A 16674-nucleotide genomic window follows, 5' to 3' on the forward strand; every position below is an offset into this window, starting at 1 on the left:
CACACACACACACACACACACACACACACACACACACACACACACACTCCCCGCATGTCCACAAATTAAAAGTTGAGCCTTGGACCTTGAGAAGTTCCCGTGTTATCGCTGCTGTGACAGACAGATAGCGGAGAGGAGAGGAGCGCTTTATTTGTCGTCCGGAGCCGCCCTGTTATCTGAACAGCTCCGGCTCCCATTGTAAACAGCCCCCCGTCCTCGTTAAGGAGCCTAATTAGAAAACTCTAATAATAATGGCCCCGTGATTGGCTATTGTGTACTCCAAAGATTCCATTTAGAGACGGCGGCGGTTTAATAAAACTTAACCAAACGGATAATTTTGTTTTAGTAATAATCCTCCGCGTCTAGAAAAGGTTCTTTGTTTGCCTCAAGTGGTTTTATTGCTTTTCTTTAAAACACACTCATGACACTGATTTAATTAATTTGAGCACTTTCACTAAATCCATTGTGGCTAATTCTCCCAGTGAGTGTGGAGTTTAGAGGGTCTGCTGCTGTGGAAGACGTTCAGCAGGTCTCACAAAAACACTTTGTGTTCCAGCTCGAGGAAAAACGCTGCAGATGTGGACCAGCTGCCCTCGTGTTACTGAAGGAGTTACGTCATGTTACTGGTCACATGTTACTGCTCACGTGTTACTGCTCACATGCTACTGGTCACGTGTTACTGAAGGAGTTACGTCATGTTACTGGTCACGCGTTACCGGTCACGCGTTACCGGTCACGCGTTACCGCTCACGCGTTACCGGTCACGCGTTACCGCTCACGCGTTACCGGTCACGTGTTACTGCTCACGCGTTACTAAACACTCGTTGCGCTTTTTGCTGTGTCGAAACTGCATTCTCAATTACGCTTTGTTTTTAGGAACAAAACGACTCGGTTAGATTTGGTAAAAGATCATGTTTGGGGTTAAAACAAAGGTTTTACTTTTATTTTCACTCGGGACACGGACATCGGTCTCCTGGGTGAAAGTCCCATCCACCTCATCCTCCTCCTTACGCAGACTTATAAGGACTGATTGAGATATTCGATATTGACGATGCATTTTCATGATATGGGGACGTAACTTCTATGAGACCAAGCTGTTCACAAACCAGAGCAACGTATCTTCTTTCGAGGGTTCGTAGGATATCTTATGGAAAAGTTACTCCTCGTTTTTCGTGCTTTTTCCTGATAAAGTCCAGCAAAAAAAGTGTGTTTCTGCTCGTTACATGCACACCGTCTTTTCAAAATAAACTTCCGTCTTCAAAGGAAACAACTCAGTTAGGTTCAGACAACAAAACTCAGACGGGACGCAACAGGCGCAGATGCTTCAAAAACGCCTCTTTGGCAAAGCGAGTCGGGCAAAGCAGCTGATGAGCCGGTGGAGCGGCTTCAAATAACGGCAGAAGTACCGAAGTTAGGTGCCGAATAAATAAACGTTGACCTCTCGTTTTACAAGAGGAACAAACATCCTGTCTGAAAAATCGCTGTCTGTTGTTGTTTAACTCTTTTTATACCCTGAGAAGAAGAAGGTCATTGTCGTTGTTGTGCATAAAACATAAAGACTTCAAACTTGAACTTAGATCAGAAAGTCTCATGCACCATTTTGGAAAGAAATGACTAAATTAATATTTAGGTTTTTAGTTCGGAGGACTAGAAACTTCAGACTGGACTCAAACATATATTTATAATTGATGCAAACAGAATGATTTGATGACGGACGATCAAAGAAAGAGGTGAAAGAAGAGTGGAGGGTGAGATTAGTGTGTGTGTGTGTGTGTGTGTGTGTGAGTGTGCATCCCGCCTGATTTGACCTTTGCCTCGTGTCCTGGAGTCCAAGTGACATTTTAAAATGCAAATACAAACACGCTTCACCACCAAACATACACACACACACACACACACACACACACACACACACACACACACCCTCAGAGAGCTTGTCCTTGGGCCGTCGCCGCTCTAAATGACATTAAACGTAGGTGACTGTAAACTTGTGTAATTATGATAAATGTGAGCGATTATGAGGAATTATTCCCCTCCATTGTGCTAATCGTGTAATTAGCAACAATAATCAAAGACTTATGATGTTGAAATAAGGCGATGCCGCGGACAATTAGACTGCAAGGAGCTAATAACGGAGAGCTTATGGTGTTCTCCTGGAGGTCAGAATTACTGTTATACTTCCACAAGGACTTTTGAAATTCGGGTGTTTTTCTCACTAATTTTTCTCTCTGATGAGAGAAAATTGAAATAAATACTCAATTAAATGCGAGTGGGAACGAAATGAAGCGTCAGCTGCAGGTTCTGTTTGGTTATTTAAGTCTGAACTGAAGTTTTAACCTGAGAGAAGTGAAGTTATGGATTCAGTTATTACACCAGGAGGTTGTGTTTTTTTGTCAATTCTCAGCACAGGATGCTGCTGTAAATGTTTTCAAACTAAAGTGCATCAAAGCATGAAGGTACAACACATCATACGAGTTCAGACGATCCGGGACTAAAGACATGAAGGATGAAAAACTCTCTTCTGTCTGAGGTGTCATCATCATTTGGTCATGCAGTTTTGAGGAAGGAAGGCTTTTTTGAAATGTCGCCTCTCGGTGTTCAAAAGTCACTTTGACATCAGAGATTTTACACTCTTTTAAATAAAAAAAGGAACAAATTATCTTCATGATGCATTCAAGAAGCCTCTGTCATTCAAAAACTTACGGGAGAAACACGACGTGGATGAAAAGCCTAACCAAGTATTTCACCATCTTTGTTTCCTGTGAAGGCAGAAGTTTATTTTGAAAAGACTAATAATGTAACGAGCAGAAATTGAAACGTGTTGCTGGACTTTAGTAGGAAAACAAATGAAAGTAACTTTCCGTTTGATATCACAGGAACCGTTGTGTGAGGATACGCTGCGTTATGATATCAGGTCATGTTTATGAAATCCTTTGTTTACTTTGTTCAATGTGTTAATAAGTCATTTCTAGAAAGGTGTATTTACCATGCATGCAAAACCTGAATAATATCTACATATCACACATCTTACACTTGGAAGGGAATAAGCTGCTCACATGACCCGTGTCAAATTCTAACTCTTGTCATATCTGGAATAAAGTGGAATATTAGTGTTGGATTAGATTAGCAATGCATCGATGTGAAAACTGTTGCACGTCTGGTTCAAACTGAAATTCTGATGCAAAACATGAGACACAGTTGTAAACATGTTGAAAATTAAGTTTTCTTTTGGTGCAGCTGGTCAGAAACGGAGGAGCGATGATATATATATATATATATATATATATATAATGTATTGAAGATGACAATTCACTAAGACTAGATTTTGACTAAACTGGTGCCTCTGCCTCGCCCTCAGTCTTAATTACTTCTGTAAGCTGAACACACATTTGTAACCGGATCATTTCTGACAGTCTTGGGTTGAAAGAAGCAAAAGAAAACAAGGATTTAAATTGTTGTTCATGAATATCTAATTAGACTTTGTTTGTTTGCAAATTATCTAAGATGCAAACGTAATTGATTTGTTGATGACTAAAACCTTGGAGAACCTTTAGTATGATGGTTTTAAATGGACTGAAATTTGTTGAAAGAACGTAAACTTTTAGCCGCCATGTTGCAAAAAAAAAAATCAGTTTTCAAAAGCCAAACACCGAAAGTACCTGAAGCTGCTTTCAGGTTAGAAACTCTCTTCGTCAGATCATCGGTATCAGGTCAAAAGTACAATTATCTTCAGCTCCTTCACGATAACAATCACAAGTCACCCTCAGTGAGGAGGTGAAAGGTCAAAGTCAACAGTCAGCAGACATCAGAATCTGAATGTCCTGATGGCGTGTAATGAAGACGCCACAGTGAGAGGAAGTAAGAGCTGCAGGGAGCGTCCTCCTCCCTCTGAATTACACTCACGAATAATCATTTCCAACCACTCACCCTTCAGAGGCGTCAGAGCCTCTCCGCCTCAGTTTGACTGATATTAGTCAAATTGCGTCATGTGCCTTTAAAGATGACTCTCCTTAAGTGCAAGAGGGTGTTGAAAGCAGCGCGGAGCTTCAAAGCAAGATCTCTCTCCGCCAAGGTCATCTCATATTTTAACTCCAATTTCAATACTTTATGAGCGTGACTGTAATTAAAAGGATGGGGGTCAGCTGTCTGATATATTATGACAGAGCAGCCAGCAAGGTAAGCCCAGTTATTAACTTCAAAAAAAGAGAAGAAAAGAAATTCAGACTGAAAATGGAGCAACTTTGTGCTCGTTTTAAGCTGCATGTATCCATGATGGGGTTTCGTACAGGAGAGTAAATTGTAGGGAGATTATTGATCATCCATCAACAGATGCAACCCGTCTGTCAAGCTTTGGCTTGAATTAGGATGCATGAGGAACGAGCAACAAAGAGAGTCAAAACACTCCAGAGGATGGTGTCTTTTTTTAATTGGGTTTCCAAAAACCAAAACAGTCATCACTGAGCGTAATCCCCGGCTCTATAGAATCCTCAAACACTCGGTGAACAGGCTTCTTGCCTTAAAGAGATGTTCGGCTTTTTGAGACTGTCAGAAATCACACAATCAAACCCAGCAGCCCAGTATCACGGCAGGTCGTCAAATAGTCACCAAATGCAGTTCATTGGTTTCTTGTACATGGAAAGTCAACATTTTTGTATTTTTTATATTTTTGTGTGTCGCACAGGGCGGAAATAATGACAGTGGAAAGTCAAATAGGAGCCTTTTTGGTAGAGGATACAAGAATTAAATGCATCCAAATACCCAAAAAAGATGACGATTGGTGGGCTGGAGGGTCCAACAAACAGGACTTTAGACCAGGAGGCCGGTGTCCTACACCACGTTGAGGTTTTATGGTAGTGGTGTTGTTGTCTAAACCTAACCGTACGTAGTTATTTGAAGCCAAAACATGATGTTTTACCTGAACCTAACTTAACGGATTTGTTGCTTGTTTTTAACATAATGTCTTTACGAGCGACACAAAAAATACGGATAATTCATGTTCCTGGTCACAAAACCAATAGATTGTATTTTTTTTTTACTATTGCACAAACTGCCGTGATGAACTGTGTTGAACCCAAATGACTTCATGTCCTCCAGATAAAGTAACCACAACCAAACAGCCATAAATCCTGCCCCACTTTAAAGCATCAGCATATGAAGAGATGAAGTGGAGCCCCGAATGTGTGAAACTTCACACAGAAACAAAGTCGGCAGCGAGCGATCGATCGGAGACTCCCCCGGTGATGTACGGAGAGGAGGCCGTCGGCCGGTGAGGGAGGACGGAGGAAACAAAGACGCCTCAAGGAGGAAGTGAAGGAGGGAAAAAAAATGATGTAAACAAATGGAAAAGCTCAGCCGGACGCGTTAGCAGGCGTGGTGTTGGCCAGCTATCGACTGAGAATGAAAAACTAATGACGAAGGCGCCTGTGGAAATGCATTACTTATCGTCTGGAGGAGAGGATGCTGTGAATTTAATGTTAGAGAAAACAAACTAACTAAACCCTCATCGAAGCCTGTTAATAGCAACACAATCTAAACCATAAAAGTGCCTTTAAAGCTAAATCTTATGCAAACAGTAAGAACTAAAGCAGAATTTCTGTTTCTGTTGTTTTTGCTCCAATGAATTATTATCCAAATGTGCTGCCATGTTGTTTTATAAATGAGACAGTTCATGTCAACAAATGGGAAATAAAATACAGAAAACACTGTTCACATATTAAGGATCTTATGATGATAGACAAGACATGACTCAACTGTAGAGACTGACTTCAGAACTACAGATATCGGTGGCTGGTTAAATCCTCCTTATAATTTCATAAACTTTAATTGCGACTCATTGAAACTGGACCTCCAGGATTGGATTTCATTGTCCCACCAGCACCTGAAAAAACATGGCCGACGCAGGACAGTTTTCAGCCTGTACGTCCGGGTTCAGACGGACGGTGTCGGCTCGGATCGGGAACCCCAATCGATTGCTTTATCCTGTGTGGTTCGTCATAGTGGACGACAGCCAACGCCACAACTGAGACGCCTCGCAATGTCCCGACAGAAAAATGAGCAAGTTAGATTTATTTGCCTTTCGATTTCTATGTAGAAGACGTGGAACTATTTAGACTTTATCGAAGACAAAAAACATGAAACACACCAACATTTGCTTGTTTTTACATTGTCGTTCCTGGAAGTTGGTAGCTTCGTCCCGATGGCGTCACACGCGGCGTGAAAGAAAACATTCTTTGATTGGCCGTGGATCACAGTGTAGTCTGTCACGGCAAGAATTCCTGACTCTACAATCGGCTGATCTGACACCGCGATCATGTTAACGGACTAATTCACCGTGTAGTCTCGAGAAGGCGAGGCAGCAGTGTCTTCTCATTGTATTGACGATTCAATCCAAAGAGTTTGACATCCGTCAGAAAGTCTTCTCACATTGTCTGAGGGAAGAAATGAATGAGCCGATTACCCCGGACACCCGATATAAGCCCCACCTCCTCCAGGGAGACACTCATAGATTCATACCAGCCCTCCTCCTCCTCTCCTCTCTCTTTAGTCCACCCCTCTCTCTCTCTCTCTCTTTTCTCTCCAGACAAATTAACATTAAAGAACACATACATGAATCCTAATCCTGCCTCTTGCTCTCTCTCTCTGTGGTCACATTATCATTGGGGATCACTCCTTCACATCCATACATGTCCGTCTGAAACCTCTCTCTCTCTTTCTTTGGACAAATTAACATTGCTAAGCACTCATGCACATTCAAACACGTCCCTACATCCCCGGCCTCTCTTTCTTTCTCTCTCTCTCTCTCTAGACAAATTAACATGGTAGAACAAACACCTTTGTCCTCATCCCTCCTCCTCCTTTCTTTTGCTCTTTTTTTTCTGCCTCTGGTCAAATTAACTTTGGGAATCACGGAGATATTCATACAAACCTCTCATCCTTATTTCTTCCTCTTCGGTGTGTCTTCATATCTTTCTATATCTTCAGGGCAAATTAGCATTGGGAAACACCCGTCCATGTTTTAGATCCTCTCCTTATCGTTCTCTGCAGACATATTGACATTGACGGCCACACATATGTCCTCTCTTTGCATCTCCAGTTTTGGTGCATGGGGAGAATCCGTTAGAGGTTTGCAGAAAGTCAAAGAACAAAAAAAAAAAAAAAAAAGAACAAAAACCTCAAATGTGGAACTCCAATTAATTTAAAGCCGCCCCTCACCCATCACCAGCACCAATCAGCCAAGAATAAATCCGCGGCAGATCTAATTACCGCGCCGTCTCCGAAGACCCCGGCCGCCGCGAAGCCAATCTTCCCCTCCTTGTTTGAACAGGCTGATGAACTAAGGGACTCGATGGATATCAAGTCATTTTGTTTAATTTATAAATCGATTTTCCCCTAATACTTAAATTATCATCAGCATGAGAGAGAGAGAGAAAAGAGAGAGACGCACAATGAAAAGCATTTGGAAGGTAAAAAAAAGTCTTGAACATGTGGTGCAGGAGAGAGAGATGATGGAGAGATGAGAGGACGGAGGGATGGAAGAACGGCAATGCAAAGAATCCCAATGAGCGATGTGTCCTTTTCCAGGTTACAGCAGTGACGGCTTTACAATTCGCCGCGCTAATTGTATTCAAAGTTGCAGCAGTGAATGCTGGGAGATAAACGGGGGCACAATGAAGGAAGTGGGCGTCGAGGTCAGAGAGTGGGAGGGTGCAACACCTTCAAACTCCCAGCTGATCAAATACGCTTTAGGTTCACCTCTCGTGTTCGTCGGGACGCAACGTGTCCTCGTGCAACGGTTCGTGTGATATCTTATAACACAAGTCAATCATGCTCCTTACAGGCAAACAAAATACACTTCAGTCCTCACAGGAAACAACTTGGGTTTAGAAAAGATGGTGAAATACTAAGTTAGGTTTAGGAATAAAAAGAACTACCCTAAAACATTTCCTCATCTCCTTCCTTTACTTCCATGACCTGTATATTCTCTGTATGTACGTTGAGAGCAACGTAAAAAACGGAGTCAAATTCCTCGTATTCGTACACATACATGACCAATAAAGCTGATTCTGATTCTTTTATTTCATCTTTTCTTCTTCCTCTTCCACATTTGAATCTTTCCTGAGACCATTTCTCATCTGTCGAGCTCTTTTCTCTTTCTCTTGTCTTCTTGGATTTTGTTAAAAGTGGTGATAAATGAACCTTATGCAGGTCATATTTGGTCATGAAGCCCCTGTAGGATAATAAAGACGCCAGCCTTCCCTCCTTTCCTACCTGGTTCGGGGGTCTCAGAGTGCGACGACGAGGAGGCCGAGGACGCTCCGTCCTCGTTGACGGCTCCCTGGGACAGAGACATCCCTCGGCCCGGAGGAAGCTTCATGCCGAGCTGCTCCGCCATCTCCACGTGGTCTCCGGGGTGGACGTAGTCAAAGACGCTGCTGCCGGTCAGCTCCACCTGCACAGATAAAGAAAGAGTTACTTATCTTCGTCGTCCTCTCCTCCACCTCCCTCGTCCACCTACTGGATGATGGATTATGTTCAGAATGTTTAGTGGTGGATGTGATTGAGTTAGACTTGAAACATGTTTTCCAAAAACTGAAAAGTTCAAATCCCGACGCCGGTTTTGGAAAGTTCCCAGAACTGCTGCTCATCTTCGTTATTTAATCTTATTTCCTGAACATTTTGTTCTCCATCTCGATCTCGTCAGTTTCTTTCTCATTTTCAACCTCTTCATCCTAAACCTCTTCTTCTTCTGTTTCTTCTCCACCTCCTCTGCTTTTCTTTTTTTTGATATAGTCTACTACAACTTTGATATCATCGTTTTCCATTTCTTCTTCATCCCTCTTTCTCTTTTACTGCTTTTTCTTACCCTTCTCTCTTCATCCTTCTCAAGTTTACTCTGCCCTCTTTCTCCTCCACCACATCTCCTTGACATCCTACTTTTCCTCTTTTCTAACCTCTGCTTCCTCATTCACTACGTTTACATGCACACTCATATTCATATACAATATTCTGAATCTAACACGGTTCATGTAAACATCCTATTCCTTTTGGATATTCCGAATATAAAGTCTTATTCCAAATGTATCATATTCAGAGTAAAACCTGTGTGATGTGTTGATATTGTTCAGGTTCTAGGATCATTCTTTGGACATGTATACATGTATACTGTATATATATACGTATACATGTATATATATATATATATATATATATATATATATATATACACGTATACATATATATATACTGTATATATATACATGTATACAACTCATTCACTATCAGAGTCTCTCTCCTGTTGACCAGCAGCACTGTGCGTTGAACACAAACCAACCAGCCAACAGTTAGTAGAGCTGCAGTAGAGATGATGTCCAGAAGAACAGAAGGAGAAACATCATGAAGGACTTGGAGATCAACAGGTTTCTGGATATGAACAAATATGATTTAGAGAAGCTGTTTGAAGGAATGAAAGAGGTCCAACAAGTCCTCCACCTCTGGAGCACGCTGAGAGAACATCTGTTGGCTCCCGATATTCACTTTGACGTATTTAGACGAGATGAACGACGTGTGAGGACGTCGAACCGTCAAACACAGAAGAGACCGACGTCACCGTGAGACTCACTGCTGATGAAGATGAGGAAGATGATGCACGACGTCGTTTTACGTTAATCTGATCTATAAAAAACTGCATGTAAACGGGATTATTAATATTATATTTCAAACTGATTATTAGGAATATAGATTTTTCGGAATTTGGGCAAAAACAGGAATATTTGGTGCACGTACACGTAGCCAGTGTTTCTTTGCCTTCCTCCTCCTCCTCTTCCTCCTCCTCCTCTAATCCATACATTCTTCACCCTCTTCATGCATCTTCCAGCTTCCTGTCTTTCCTCCCGTTCCTCCTCCTCCTCCTCCTCCTCCTCTAATCTGTCCCTCAGCAAATCAGCGACGGCTTTTCATTCTCATGGAAATGGAATAAATAAGCTTCCTCTTATTAAATAAATACAGAGTCCCTTCACCTTAAAGACTCTCATTAGCGCCGATAGAAGCGGATTTGTCTTCGTTAATTGGGGATGAGACGAGGGAGCGCCGCCAAAAAACACCGCGTTACGCTACACACACACACACAGTCAAGGTTATAAACACACACAAACACTTTTGTATTTTTTGTGTAGTTAACAAACACACTCACAATTAAGTACACGATTTTCAACGGGATCATGTGACCGATGTGCTCATCGTTTAACGTGCGTGTTTTCATTTGTAGCGCATCAACAACTGTGCGCTAATCTGGTTATGTACTGTGTGTGTGTGTGTGTGTGTGTGCGTGTGTGTTCAGGTTTTTGGGGGTCCACTGGGACAAAGGGGATTACATGGGTGTAATCCCTTTAATAAGAAATCCCTTTAAGGCAATTTAGTCCCCTCATAAAGTCTCATCTGGAGCAGAAAGTGATGATTAAGAAATGAGAATGATCGCTGAATCACATACACACCCACACACACACACACACACACACACACACACACACACACACACACACACACACACACACACACACACCCTGGTGCACCATGGGAGTTAGTGTTCATGTTTACACGTTACAGTGCAAATTGGATCTACATTGTTCTTCCTCGCAATAACACGCCGACTTTTAATCAATTAAAACTTGGCACAACTATTTTACATAAAGTCGCTGGAGCTAATTAACACAGAGGGAACAACGCAGAGGTGGAATTAGACATTCAGACGGTTACTGCAGCAACACGGAGAATTAATCCCACAATAGACTGAGGAACAAAAAAAAATGTCAGATGACAATTAAACAACAAAACTGGTGGAATTGTGGTTGAAGCGCTGCAGGTAGTTCTGGTTTGCACTCTTGAAAATATCAGTTGAAGCGTATGAACGTTAATTAAAATCAGTTAAAATGTCTTTGTGACATTCACCGAGATGAAGGACACAAAAAAACGACATCTCTTCTGCGTCGACGCCTCGCGGCAAACTGCAATATGTTTACTTGGCAACTAGAGTGACTCTGATTGAACACACCGAGTCTGTTTTTCACCAAAACACGCGCTGAAGATGCATCGCAACCTGGGAAACATTGGCAACCGTAACCGCCATGCATCATGTTCTCCTCCCAGCCTTTTCCCACAGAGGTTGGCCAAGTGATTTAATGCCATTATGATGCTTTTTACTCCTCCGCGAATCGCCACCTTAACGTGGTGGAGGAGTTTGAGTGGCTCAGTGATCCTGGGAGCTATGTTGTCCGGGGCATTAGCCCCTGGTAGGGTCTCCCAAGGCAAACAGGTCTCGGGGGAGAGCCCAGACTAAGAGCGGTTCAAACGACCCTAATGATAAGCAGCCCACGGACTTTAGCCACCTCGCCCGGACCAGGGAAACCGGGGCACCCTCCCGGAGCTAGACCCAGGAGGGGAGCTCGTTGGCAAGCGTCTGGTGGCCGGGCCTTCGCCCATGGGGCCCGGTCGGGCTCAGCCCGAATAAACAGCATGGAGCAGCCACCCTGTGGACCCACCACCCGCAGGGACAAGCATTGGGGTCGGGTGCAATGCAGACCGGGCGGTGGGTCAGGCGGGAGGCCTGGGCAAGCCGATCGCCGGCAGCATAGACTAGCTCTAGGGACGTGGAACGTCACCTCGCTAGTGGGGAAAGAGCCAGAGCTGGTGCAGGAGGTGAAGCGATACCAGCTAGATATAGTTGGACTCACCTCCACACACAGCGCTGGCTCTGGAACCAAGCTCCTGGAGAGAGGTTGGACTTTGTCCTTTTCCGGAGTTGCCCAGGATGAGAGGCGCCGGGCGGGAGTGGGGATACTCACGAGCCCCCGGCTGAGCGCCGCTGTGTTGGAGTTCTCCCCGGAGAACGAGAGGGTCGCCTCCATGCGCCTACGGGTTGCGGGAAGCAAGGCTCTGACTGCGGTTTGTGCTTACGCACCAAACAGCAGTTCAGAGTATCCGGCCTTCTTGGAGTCGGTGGGAGGGGTCCTGGAAAGGGCGCCACCTACCGACTCCATAGTTCTCCTGGGGGACTTCAATGCTCACGTGGGCAATGACGGAGAAACCTGGCAGGGGGTGATTGGGAGGAACGGCTTGCCCGATCTGAACCCGAATGGTGTCTCGTTATTGGACTTCTGTGCTTGCCACGGTTTGGCCATAACGAACACCATGTTCGAACATAAGGTGGCTCATAAGTGTACCTGGTACCAGAACACCTTAGGCCGGAGATCAATGATCGACTTTGTAATCGTATCATTTGATTTGCGGCCGTATGTCTTGGACACTCGGGTGAAGAGAGGAGCAGAGCTGTCAACTGATCACCGCCTGGTGGTGAGTTCGATCAGATGGCAGGGGAACCGGTTGGAAAGACCCGACAAGCCCAAACGTGTAGTGAGGGTGAACTGGGAATATCTGGAGGAGGACCCTGTCCGGGAGGTCTTTAACTCCCACCTCCGGAAGAACTTCTCTCACATCCCGAGGGAGGTTGGGGACATGGAATCCGAATGGACCATGTTCAAAGCCTCTATTGTGGACGCGTCCGCTAGGAGCTGTGGCCGGAAGGTCATCGGTGCCTGTCGTGGCGGCAACCCGAGAACCCGGTGGTGGACACCGGAGGTGAGGGAAGCCGTCAAGCTGAAGAAGGAGACCTTCAAGGCCTGGTTGGCCCAGGGGTCTCCCGAAGCAGCTGACAGGTACCGGCAGGCCAGAAGGGCTGCAGCTGCGGTGGTCGCGAATGCTAAAACTCGGGCATGGGAGGAGTTCGGGGAGGCCATGGAGAAGGACTTTCGGTTGGCCTCTGGCAAACCATCCGACGGCTCAGGAAGGGAAAGCAGGGCTTACCCCAGGCTGTTCTCAGCAGGGGGGGGGAGAGAACTGCTGACCCGGACACGGGACATCGTCGGGCGGTGGAAAGAGCACTTTGAGGAACTCCTAAACCCGACCAACATGTCCTCTGCAGAGGAGGCAGCGCCTGAAGATCTCGGGGGAGGCTCACCCATATCCCTGGCAGAGGCCGCTGAGGTAGTCAAAAAGCTCCTTGGTGACAAGGCGCTGGGGGTGGATGAGATCCACCCTGAGAAGCTGAAAGCACTGGACATAGTTGGGCAGTCCTGGCTGACACGCCTCTTCAATGTCGCATGGGGGTCGGGATCAGTGCCCATGGACTGGCAGACTGGGGTGGTGGTTCCCATTTTCAAAAAGGGGGACCGGAGAGTGTGCTCGAATTACCGGGGTATCACACTACTCAGCCTCCCGGGGAAGGCTTATGCCAGGGTGCTGGAAAGGAGGCTCCGACCGTTTGTCGAACTTCAGATACAAGAGGAGCAATGCGGATTCCGTCCCGGCCGTGGAACAGTGGACCAGCTCTTTACCCTCGCAAGACTACTGGAGGGGTTCTGGGAGTTTGCCCAACCAGTCTACATGTGCTTTGTGGACTTGGAGAAGGCTTTCGACCGGGTACCTCGGGGGTTCTTGTGGGGGGTGCTGCGGGAGTATGGGGTGCCGGACCCATTACAACGGGCGATCCGGTCTCTGTAAGACTGCAGTAGGAGCTGTGTCCGCATTCTCGGCAATAAGTCAGACACGTTCCCGGTGGGTGTTGGCCTCCACCAGGGCTGCCCTTTGTCTCCGGTCCTGTTCGTGACTTTCATGGACAGGATATCTAGGCGCAGCCTGGGGGTGGAGAACGTCAGGTTTGGGGGTCTCGGGATCGCCTCTCTGCTGTTTGCAGATGATGTGGTCATGTTAGCCTCCTCGGATCGTGACCTCCAGCATTCACTGGGGCGGTTTGCAGCCGAGTGTGAAGTGGCGGGGATGAGAGTTAGAACCTCCAAAGCACCTCCAAATCTGAGGCCATGGTGCTCTCCCGGAAACCGGTGGATTGCTCCCTCCAGGTGGGGACGGAGTGCCTACCTCGAGTTCAAGTATCTCGTGGTCTTGTTCACGAGTGAGGGTAAGATGGAGCGGGAGATCGACAGACGGATCGGTGCGGCTGCAGCAGTAAAGCAGGCGCTGCTCCGGACCGTCTTGGTGAAGAGGGAGCTGAGCCGGAAGGCAAAGCTCTCAATTTACCACTCGGTCTACGTTCCTACCCTCACCTACGACCCTGAGTTCGTGTCTGAAAGGACAAGGTCGCGGCTACAAGCGGCCGAAATGAGCTTCTTCCGTAGGGTGGCCGGGCTCAGCCTTAGAGATAGGGTAAGGAGCTCGGTCATCAGGAGGGAGCTTGGAGTCGAGCCGCTACTCCTTCGCGTCGAAAGGAGTCAGCTGAGGTGGTCCGGGCATCTAATTAGGATGCCTCCTGGACACCGCCCACTGGAGGTTTTCCAGGCACGTCCAACTGGGAAGAGACCCCGGGGAAGACCCAGAACACGCTGGAGGGATTACATCTCCCAGCTGGCCTGGGAACGCCTCGGGATCCCCCAGAATGAGCTGGAACATGTTGCCGGTGAGAGGGAAGTCTGGGTCGGCCTGCTTGGCCTGTTGCCACCGCGACCCGACCCCGGACAAGCGGAGGAAAATGGATGGATGGATGGATGATGCTTTTATTTATATATTTATCTGTATTCATGTGAGACGACACACAGAATACAGAGAGAGGAGACGACACGTCTTCTAATCCGCGTCACACATTGACGAATATTCTGAAGACGTTGGAAGGACACACACGTTTGATGTGGATCATAGATCTTTATATTGTGCAGCCATAAACAGCCATAAAACATTCACCTCCAAGCGTTCATTTAGAGAGAAAGGAAAACACGTGTGGCGAGTAAGCTATGAGACAAATTACACGCTGAACATTTATTTAGATTTTGGAGGAAAAAAAGTGGATAAATGCAAGATAGAAAAATGAAAGTACTAAATTACTCTTCATACATATTTAGTTCTATTGTTATGAGTAATAAATTAGTCATATATCATATAACTTTATTGGATTATGAATACTGATGCATTCAAATGTAAGGAGCACTTTAATTAATGTAACGCTGAGGTCCAGAGTATTTATCAAGTAGAGAGGGTCCAATGAATGACTAGGTATTCAGATGCATCATGGGTAATGTAGGATTCGGATAATTTAGCCTCTGTCGCCTTCAGTTTGACAATTTTTTTTCAGAAAATCTAACTCTTATAATTCCCCTTTCTTGTGTTTTACAATGTATCATACAGGACATCATGAGTTTTCTTTGCTTGATATGACAGGAAAACGATTAATAAATGAGTAAAAGTTAAAGTGTAAACGCAGCCGAACAGCCAGAGTGACGCGTCGACGCCCAGATATGACCTCCATGCAGAGGAACTCAACAACCCATCAGGCTCAGTTGTGAGTTTTGACATTGTTTGTCTGTTTAGAGTCTCCAGATAAATCTTATTGAAACGCGACGCAGACGCAGGCGCAGGCTTTATCGCTCCGCTCGCCCTCCGAGACAAGGACATCAAGTGACAAAAGACAATGAGAGTGATGGTGATAACCACGTCCCAGAGAGACTTCTGAGAATGAGACTAAATGTTAAGCGACTATGTGTGTGTGTGTGTGTGTTTGTATCAGTCCGTCCTCTCTTATCAGCCTCTTCTCCATATTTTAAGATGTGTGTGTGTGTGTGTGCGTGTGTGTGATGGAGGAAGCTGCTGTCAGCTGTAATTACTGCAGTGTAAATGTTGCATCACTGCGACTGTTCAGCTGGGTGTAACCTTTATTTGAAACAGACACGCAACAACAACAACGTCTTAAACTTGTAGCTCGGTTCAAGAAAAAAGAGGACAAACACTAAAATAAAGTCTCAGAGGAAACTCTCTGTTTGCTTCTCTCTACTTTAAATTACAATATTTTTATATTCACTATCGGCAGTGTCTCATGTTTCACAGGTCAACCAGTGAAAGTGGAAATTAAAACGACTCTTCACTTATGAAAAGTATAATGATCGTATCCTCACAGAACGTATTGTCTGATATATTATGAAAGGTTATTCCTCATTTATTGTGTGTTTTCCTGCAAAAGTCCAGCAACATGAATACAGTCTTTTCAAAATAAACTTCCGTCTTCACAGGAAACCACTCAGTTATGTTTAGGAAAAGATCGAGAAATACTTGGTTTGGAATAAAATAATGACAGAAGTACAAAACATCCATGAGGAAAGGTGGTTTGTAGTTTGACCCGTCTATTTTATTGTTATTTTAAACTCAGTGAAAAATCCACATGAGTGACCGTTATTATTTATCGTGAGACAGGGAGTTCAGTCTGTTGTTCAGTTCGTACAAAACTAAGTGAATAAAACACAGAATAAGTTCAGTAACATCACGACTGTTTATGTAGATTCAGAACTTCATGTTCATGATGAAGATGTTCATGTCTCTACAGGTCACAACGTCACTGGGTGAAGGGTCGAGGTCTCGACTCTTCTTCTCTCATCACATTAAATAAACTGTCCCGCTCGGAATATGAGACGTAAAAACAGAAACCGCTTTTTGTTTTATTGCTAAGGGAACAAATAAAGTCCCCGAAAAACATAACAGCAAATAAAAGACATGAAAACTGAAGCGTTGAATTCCCATTAATCAGCTTCTCACTCTCTGGATCGCACTTTAATTAACATGGAAACATTTTAAAGCCCCACACACACACACACACACACACACACACACACACACACACACACACAC

General features: G+C 45.0%; 1 protein-coding gene across 1 annotated transcript in view; it reads right to left on the reverse strand.

Annotated features, from left to right (window-relative positions):
• npas3 (neuronal PAS domain protein 3) overlaps positions 1 to 16674 on the reverse strand; it is an 87861-nt gene that overhangs the window by 37178 nt on the left and 34009 nt on the right. Inside the window, exon 3 of the mRNA XM_031847218.1 lies at positions 8269 to 8449. Coding sequence (XP_031703078.1) covers positions 8269 to 8449 — 181 coding nt within the window. The remainder of the gene's footprint in view (positions 1 to 8268; positions 8450 to 16674) is intronic.

This window comes from Anarrhichthys ocellatus, unplaced genomic scaffold (genome assembly GCF_004355925.1).
Source record: "Anarrhichthys ocellatus isolate YVR2014 unplaced genomic scaffold, GSC_Weel_1.0 scaffold7, whole genome shotgun sequence".
In the NCBI taxonomy this organism is placed as follows: Eukaryota; Metazoa; Chordata; class Actinopteri; order Perciformes; family Anarhichadidae; genus Anarrhichthys; species Anarrhichthys ocellatus.